The 9,071-nt window shown below is 41.0% G+C and overlaps 1 gene segment (V, D, J or C); it reads right to left on the reverse strand.

Moving 5' to 3' along the window:
• Nucleotides 1-1,124: 1,124 nt before the first annotated feature.
• Nucleotides 1,125-7,138, reverse strand: LOC109564227 (T cell receptor alpha variable 26-1-like). The segment is given in 3 exon segments: nucleotides 1,125-1,139; nucleotides 6,283-6,650; nucleotides 7,099-7,138. Coding segments are annotated over 3 exon segments (423 nt in total).
• Nucleotides 7,139-9,071: the final 1,933 nt, after the last annotated feature.

A 9,071-nucleotide genomic window follows, 5' to 3' on the forward strand; every position in this document is an offset into this window, starting at 1 on the left:
GCTTATTTAACTTATATGCAGACCCTGATGCTGGGAAAGATTGAGGGCAGGAGGAGAAGGGGAAGACAGAGGATGAGATGGTTGGATGGCATCACCGACTCAATGGACATGGGTTTGGGTGGACTCTGGGGGTTGGTGATGGACAGGAAGGCCTGGTGTGCTGCGGTTCATGGGGTCACAAAGAGTCAGACATGACTGAGCAACTGAACTGAACTGAATCATATTGCAATATATAAGTATGTCAAATCAAAACTTTGTACACTTTAAACTTACACAATTATATCTCAGTTAAAAAAAAAACTGTTGGAAGAGGTTAAATACATCTTGAATGCATTCACAAAACAATGTTCACTCCTTGTTCACTACATTGCAGCAAGGATGACAATATTAAAACACAAATTATATCATGTCAATGTGGAGTTTTCATTCAGCCAACAGCTTTGTCTTTATACTTTGAATAAAATCCATACTCTTCACAAATATTTGAATGCTGTGGCCCCAGACTACTTCTCCTATCTTTTCTTATATTCCTGATCCTCACCTCCATTAATTAGCCAGCTTTGCTCAAATCTTTCTTATCCTTCAAGTCTCAGATTTAAAAACCACATTTCAACTGATAAATGGATAAACAAAAATGTTGCATATCTCTACAATGGAATATTATTCTGCCTTTAAAAAGAATGAAATTCTGAGACATGCGATGAAATAGGTGAACCTGGAAGACATTATGCTAAAGTGAAATAAGCCAGGCACAAAAGGACAAATACTATATGATTTATTCCATTTACATGAGACCTAGAATAGGCAAATTACTAAATTATATGACACAATCTGTATATCTTAAACTTTAATTCTCCTCTTCTTCCTATATACTGAAGTACTGAAGACCATAGAACATGCCCAAGCTAGTTTTGTGAAGTTTCATGTCCTAATGCTGGGTGAGTGGACATAGTAGTGTGAAGGAATATTTCTGGAAGCAATTCCTACAGTAGGATTGACTAGCAAAAACTTAACTATACACAGAAGTCACCGTGAATCACATTAATGTATGTCATTTGATGCAAACTAAATGTGTCCTCAACTCAATCTCACCCCTATAACTGGATTTCCAAAAATGTCTGAAGCTACTCCAATACTACCTGAAACAAAGGAAAGCATGATATAGGAGTAGTGAGCATGGGAAAATATTGTTTTAACCAATTGTCACTAAAATAACTTGCTTTTAAAGTTTTTCACATATAAAATAGTGACCACATTATAGGACCCCTCCCAGAACTTGGCCTTCATCAGGTCTCTGTCAGGTCTCATTGAGTCTCTTACAAGGTCTTCCTAATTGTTTTTAAGGCTTAATCTTGTCCCACCTTCCTCAATGAGTTATTCCTCAGGGCACAGGCTGTGACCCTTCTAAAATTATAAATTAGATTAGATTACCCCAAAACCCTTCAAATGTTTCCTGTTACATGTAGAATAAAATGTAAATCTAACCATAATGTTATAAGTCCACATAAGGCTGAGCTCCTGATTACCTCTTTGCCATTATCACCCACCTCTCTTTTTTCACTACTTTATGGGAATATCATAATATATATCATAATACCCCAGCCATCTTTCTTTCACAAATAAATCAAATTTCCTCCTGCCTTAGGACCCTTACTACATTTGAAAACTCTTCCTTACCCCAGATCTTAACACTGCTTTTCACCTTTTTTTTTTTTTTTTGAAATTGAAGACTTAGTTGAAGTTTTTAGCACATTGAGCAACTAAGCACACAACCACTGTGATTCTTTTTTATTTTATGCTGTTTTATTTTATTAATGTCACTTAAGTTTTGAAGTCATTTTTTTGTTCTCTTGTCCTATATCCCCATAGTAGAATAAAAAATCCATATGTGCAGAAAACTTGTCTGTATTGTGGAATAAGGTATCTTTAACCACGAGACCAATGCCTACCATCAGTTCAGTTCAGTTCAATTCAGTCGCTCAGTCGTGTCTGACTCCTCTTGCGACCCCATGAATCATAGCACGCCAGGCCTCCCTGTCCATCACCAACTCCCGGAGTTCACTCAAACTCACGTCCATCGAGTCGATGATGCCATCCAGCCATCTCATCCTTTGTCGTCCCCTTCTCTTCCTGCTTCCAATCCCTCCCAGCATTAGGGTCTTTTACAATGAGTCAACTCTTTTCATGAGGTGGCCAAAGTATTGGAGTTTCAGCTTTAGCATCAGTCCTTCCAATGAACACCCAGGATAAGTCTTTTAGGATGGACTGGTTGGATCTCCTTGCAGTCCTAGGGACTCTCAAGAGTCTTCTCCAACACCACAGTTCAAAAGCATCAATTCTTCAGTGCTCAGCTTTCTTTAGAGTCCAACTCACACATTCATACATGACTATTGGAAAAACCATAGCTTTGACTATATGGACCTTTGTTGGCAAAGTAATGTCTCTGCTTTTTAATATGCTGTCTAGGTTGGTCATAACTTTCCTTCCAAGGAGCAAGCATCTTTTAATTTCATGGCTGCAGTCACCATACACAGTGATTTTTGGAGCCTCCAAAAATAAAGTCTATCACTGTTTCCACTGTTTCCCCATCTTTTTGCCATGAAGTGATGGGACCAGATGCCATGATCTTAGAAATAGATTCAGGGATTGGATCTGATAGACAGAGTGCCTGATGAACTATGGACAGAGGTTCATGACATTCTACAGGAGACAGGGATCAAGACCATCCCCATGGAAAAGAAATGCAAAAAAGCAAAATGACTGTCTGAGGAGGCCTTACAAATAGCTGTGAAATGAAGAGACGTGAAAAGCAAAGGCAAAAAGGAAAGAGATAAGCATCTGAATTCAGAGTTCCAAAGAATAGCAAGGAGAGATAAGAAAGCCTTCCTCAGAGATCAATGCAAAGAAATAGAGGAAAACAACAGAATGGGAAAGACTAGAGATCTCTTCAAGAAAATTAGAGATACCAAGGGAACATTTCATGCAAAGATGGGCTCGATGAAGGACAAAAATGGTATGGACCTAACCTAAGAAGCAGAAGATATTAAGAAGAGGTGGCAAGAATACACAGAAGAATTGTACAAAAATGGTCTTCATTGCCGGGAGCCACCACGGGAGATCCCACCCATGACAAGGTCATGTGGAAGAGATCTGACAAGCAAGGCAGATCAGAACTCAAGGGACCCCCTGGATCTGCTTGAGCATCTACCCCATAACCAAAATCTGTCTACTGTTTATTGTATTATGCCTTTCACCAACTCTTCTGACATTAACAGGGAGCTATCCCCAACCACCTTTCTCTGGAAAAAATCAACTTAGGGCTTTAGTTAATGGGCATGATAGGTGTGTTTCAATTCAAACCCCTCTGATGGCTTTCTAGCTTGCCTGACTAGACTCTTGCAGCTATGCATGTGATTGTTCACAGCCTCCCCACCGTGAGAGACACAGGAAGCCTAAAACATTATAAAAATATAGAGCCTTTTGAAGAGTTAAAAACTATTAGAGTAGTGCTGGTGTAAGATTTCATTATTGGGCCAGTGCTTGCTACCAAGTTCCCATATCCCTTATCCATTGTGCACCTGGGAGTGCATTGGTTAACATAGTTGGAATGCAAGAAAAACAAGTAGTAGCCTTGGAATTAACCACATCAGACCTTTGAGCTAATTGGTTCTTTCTTTGTTGTGACCCACTGCACCTTTGCTCCGTGAGAATGTAACTCTGTTTAGCACTTTCTGAGGCTGACATAGATTAGAAATATAAAGAAAAAACACTTCAAGGGAAAATAAGTTTTCTGGGTAAGCAGCCTTTATCAAAAAAGGGTCATAAAATGTCCACAGGCCTCCAAGGCCAGAAGATAATGTATACAACATTGTTTGTGGGAAAGGTATGCAGAAAAAAATCCTGGTTTCGATAAAGACAAAACAGATGTAATGTTTGGGCTCACTCTGTATGACTTTGCATCTTTCATTTCCCTCTGTGTACAAGTCAAGGTATAAAAGTTCCTTTTGAAAATAAAGTTATGGGCCTCGCTCACTGAAGCTTGGTCTCCCCGTGTCATACATTTTTGCTTTTCTCTCCTTTTCTCTCTCTGTTCTTCTTTCAGGATGACTCCTTGGGGCACAGGGGTTCTCTGAGTTCACTTTTTCTGCCTGGGCTTCGAAGACCCGATAGGGAAGGCACCCTGCGTCTTCACCAGGGAGGGGTCGTCCTGTGTCCTCACCCCACCAAGAGGGCACCTGTGGCCTCCGTGAACAGAGTAGGTTCCATGCCAGGAGCTTTATTGTCTTTCTGCATTAATCAAGGAAGATCAAACCTCTGTTCTCTTTGCTTTGCTATCCTTTCGCCTATGCCATCATGCTGAGGGTACCCCTGGATCCTGCTGGGGCTGGACCCTGGCACTTCATGACCAAGATAATCACGATGGTGTGATCACTCACCTAGAGCCAGACATCCTGGAATGTGAAGTCAAGTGGGACTTAGGAAGCATCACTATGAACAAAGCCAGAGGAGGTGATGAAATTCCAGTTGAGCTATTTCAAATCCTAAAAGATGATGCTGTGAAAGTGCTGCACTCAATATGTCAGCAAATTTGGAAAACTCAGTAGTGCTCACAGGACTGGAAAAGGTCAGCTCTCATTCCAGTAACAAAGGGCAATGCCAAAGAATCTTCAAAGTACCACACAATTGCACTCATCTCACATGCTAGCAAAGTAATTCTCAAAATTCTCCAAGCCAGGCTTCAGTAGTACATGAACCATGAAATTCCAGATGTTCATGCTGGTTTTAGAAAAGGCAGAGGAACAAGAGATCAACTTGCAAATACCCGTTGGAGCACAGAAAAAGCAAGAGAATTCCAGAAAAACATCTACTTCTGCTTTATTGATTATGCTAAAGCATTTGACCTTGTAGATCACAACAAACTGTGGGAAATTCTTAAAGAGATGGGAATACCAGAGCACCTGACCTGCCTCTTGAGAAATCTGTATGCAGCTCAGGAGGCAACAGTTAGAAGCAGACATGGAACGACAGACTGGTTCCAAATTGGGAAAAGAGTACGTCAAGGCTGTGTATTGTCATCCTGCTTATTAAACTTATATGCAGAGTACATCATGAGAAATGCTGGGCTGGATGAAGCACAAGCTGGAATCAGTTTGCCAGGAGAAATATCAATACCCTCAGATACGCAGATGACACCACCCTTATACCAGAAAATAAAGAAGAACTAAAGAGCCTGTTGATGAAAGTGAAAGAGGAGAGTGAAAAAGTTGGCTTAAAACCCATTCCATGGGGTGGGTCTCAGTAGAAAATATCAAGTGTTGCATCCCTTGTGGCCAAAATTGGAGACAACTCCCCACTAAAACACTAATAATAATGTCCTCACAGTCCTGACTAAGCTGCAGGCTCACTAGCAAGATTCCCAGGAACTTTGCCATTATTCCTGTCTCCCTTTGATTTTCAGTGCAGCAGTGAGATCTAAGCAAGATCCCTACTCTAATGATACTCCATAAATACTTCTGATCACTATGATGGAAGTCCTATAAGTCCAAATAACAACAGGGCTCACTAGCAAGATTCCCAGGAACTTTGTCATTATTCCTGTCTCCCTTTGGTCCCCAAAGGACTCAACTCAGAAAATTGATAATGACCCAGAATCCCTAAGTTTCTGCTTAATATATTGCAAAAATAGTCTATGATACCAATCAGAATTAAAAACTTTTCGACTCCCCCACCATCATCCCCATTCTATTTGCTATGCCATCCACAACAAGGGAGTGGGACAAAAGAAAAGAGAAAGATGGTAACAGAAAGTAAAAGATCCAAACACAGAGAAGTCTTGGAAAGAATATTGTGGGGGCTTAAAATGCCAAAGAAATGTTCAAAATTTGTGTGACAATAATTGCCTGACATTTAGACTGAATTTTTCAAAAGCTGCAAAGCTTGTTGTCTAAACTGACCGCATGCAATGTGCATGTAAGGGTGTGTAGTGTGTGTGTGCACAGTGTGTGTGTGCATGCGTGTGCATGAACTGAGGGGTGTCAGTGAGCTAAGTGACAAGTGTATACATACCATAGATTGTCTCCTTTCGTATAATTGAGCAGCTCAGAGACAATAATGGGACAAAGGCATCACGCCCTTTTGTGTTTTTTGAATTTTAGACCATAGAAATCGAATACCTATTTTAAAAATAAATGTGACTGATATTTTTTAAAATAGTAAAGTAATACATGGATTTGCTAATATCTTCTGAAAATAATACAGTAAAATAAACAGTTTAGAAGGTACTGCTTTGGGGATCCCCTGAGCTGTGACTCCCACCCCACACGGAGATACTGCACAGGTACAGCCCCATCTGTCACAGTGTGCCTCTCTCAGGATGCAGTAGTACACAGCGGCATCTCTCAGGGTGACCTGGGGCAGGACCAAGGTGCTGGACTTTCTGTCTGAAGCGATGGTCAGAGAGGCCATGCTGCTGTTCACTGTGCCTCTTAAGCCATGAATGACATACTGTGTACTCTGATTGGGATTTTGCTGATACCAGTGCATATATTCATCTCCACGAGTTGTAGAGTGGTTATAAGGCAGGTTTACGTTTTCTCCTTCAGCACAATCCATGGAGTTGGGCTGTGTGGTCTTAGCATCAACCACAGTCCCTAAAGGGTCAAGAAAATAAAATTAGCCCCTGACCACAAATCAGTGTAATTCTGTGGATCAAGCCTATAACATTCCCATAACTGTCTGAACCTACCCCCTATTCCAGTGTTTTTATCTATGTCTTGCAAAATATCATTGGTGTTTATTATATTGAGACCAGAGACACATGGCAAGAATCTGAGACTCTATTCTATAGCCTTTATCTCATGGGTCCTTTCCTCAGTAAACCCAGGGATTTCTTACAAACTGATTACTGCTAAGTGCTTTTCTGGGACCATGGCTATGATTTAACCTGTCATGTAGAAGTTTGTGCTCCCTAATAAATGCATAGATCAGTTCTCAATTCCATTGTTACAATGCTAAATAGAGCACAGGGAGAGTAGAGAGCAAATAACACTTCATGGCCCTTTGACCTCAAGTCATCCCTTGTAGACACAGAACACTTACCCAAGGTCAGAAACACAGTTACTACAGTCACCAGCCTCATACTTCAAGGAGAAACCAGGATCATGGGCTCAGAGCTCAGACTTGTGTCTGCTCCTAGGCTTGTTTCCACAAAACAGAAAGAACTACAGCTGGTAGAGACTTAGAATCAGAGCAGGTATCAGTGTGTTGTTGCCAGGATCTGTTGGCCAATGATCAAGCAGTTCCTTGTCTAGCTCTTCCTCCCCTGTTTTAGTCAAGTCCTCCAAAGAAGGAGAGACATCCCCAACTCACATAGTGTCTGCTGCCATCCTCTGTGAAGTTTAAAGTCTGGCTCTGTAAAGCAACAATGACTTTTACAATGACTTTTACCAATCACAATGATATGTCTATCCAGAGCCATTGTTCTATCATTTGGTTCCTTAAAGAAATTGGTGTTCTATGGAGAAGGCAATGGCACCCCACTCCAGTACTCTTGCCTGGAAAATCCCATGGATGGAGGAGCCTGGTAGGCTGCAGTCCATGGGGTCGCTAAGAGTTGGACACGACTGAGCGACTTCGCTTTCACTTTTCACTTTCATGCATTAGAGAAGCAAATGGCAACCCATTCCAGTGTTCTTGCCTGGAGAATCCCAGGGATGGGGGATCCTGGTGGCTGCCGTCTATGGGGTCACACAGAGTTGGACACAACTGAAGTGACTTAGCATAACATAGCATGAAGCTTATGGAAAACATTAATACCAGAAAACTGTACTGAGCTCTGTGTTGTAAGGATATGAAAATTTCCATCCACATTCCAGAAAATGTATGTGAAACTCCAGAGCAGGCAGTGATGTTCTCTGGAGCACAGAAAATATTAATAACGTTGAGAAGAAAGCTATACAACCTGGAGTTCTGGGCTCCTGTAAAGGTCCTTGGAATCACGTGTCTACCACCATCTAGGTAAATATTTCTCAATGCATCTGTTCTTGATATAGTAACTGATGACTCAGATGGTGCTCACCTCATTATTCTTGAAGAGTGATCTTTAATCCTCATGTTCTCTATGCCCTTGCTTGTAGGTACTGTGCACCAAGGATGCTGAAGCAGAGAGAAAAGACAGGAAGGAATGCAAACAAAGTTGGGGTGGAGTGTAGGGTGGATGTAAGTGGTATAAAAAGTCAGAGGAAGGGATAAAAGCATAAGTAAAGGGGAAGGGAAAAGACAATCAGAGGAGGGAAACAGAGAAAGTAGTGTTCAGGAAGGTAAATGGAAAGGGCTTAGGCTGTTGGGCTAAGATGCCCAGAATCCTTGATCACAGACACTCAATCAGGGATTATAAAGTACAAGTTGTCAAAAGAGAACAACATCTTCCCAATGTTGGGATGTTGGGACCACAGTAAAGTCTCTGTCAGGGAAGATCACTCATTCCAACTCCACTGACCACAGAGGGTGGCTCCATCTGAATCCTTCCTTCATCACCTATCTACTCTCGTCAACTCAAAAACAGTTCAGTTCTCCATTCTAGTCTCTGCAAATGGCAAGATAGGTGGTCTATAAACCCAACAACCATCTCCTCCCTCAAAACTGTACTATGTGTAATATATTGCGTGTCATCCGTTATGTAAAGGAACAGTATGGGTGGTGGGAAAGTTATGCTCAAACATGGATAGCAGATATTTTTGTATGTAATATAGGCAATATACTAAAACACTGAAAGGTGTGTTGGAATAAATACCTTTTCAAATAAAAGCATGCAAAACTGTAGCTTTTAAATATAGAGACAGCCTGCTCAGAAATATCTAAATTGATGGTGGGGAAAGATCAGAACCTGATATCCCAAAATGCACTGAATTAGAGATGCAACCTTTAGAGGGAATGGCTTCTGTTGGGACTGTGGATGGAATCTACCAGAACATTTTGATCTTATTCTTCCTTACTTTTGGATTTCTATTTCCTTTTTTCTTTCTTTCTTTCTTTTTCTGAAACTATTTCAGAAATAAAAGTGACTTTGTAGT

This window comes from Bos indicus, chromosome 10 (assembly GCF_029378745.1).
Source record: "Bos indicus isolate NIAB-ARS_2022 breed Sahiwal x Tharparkar chromosome 10, NIAB-ARS_B.indTharparkar_mat_pri_1.0, whole genome shotgun sequence".
Lineage (NCBI taxonomy): Eukaryota > Metazoa > Chordata > Mammalia > Artiodactyla > Bovidae > Bos > Bos indicus.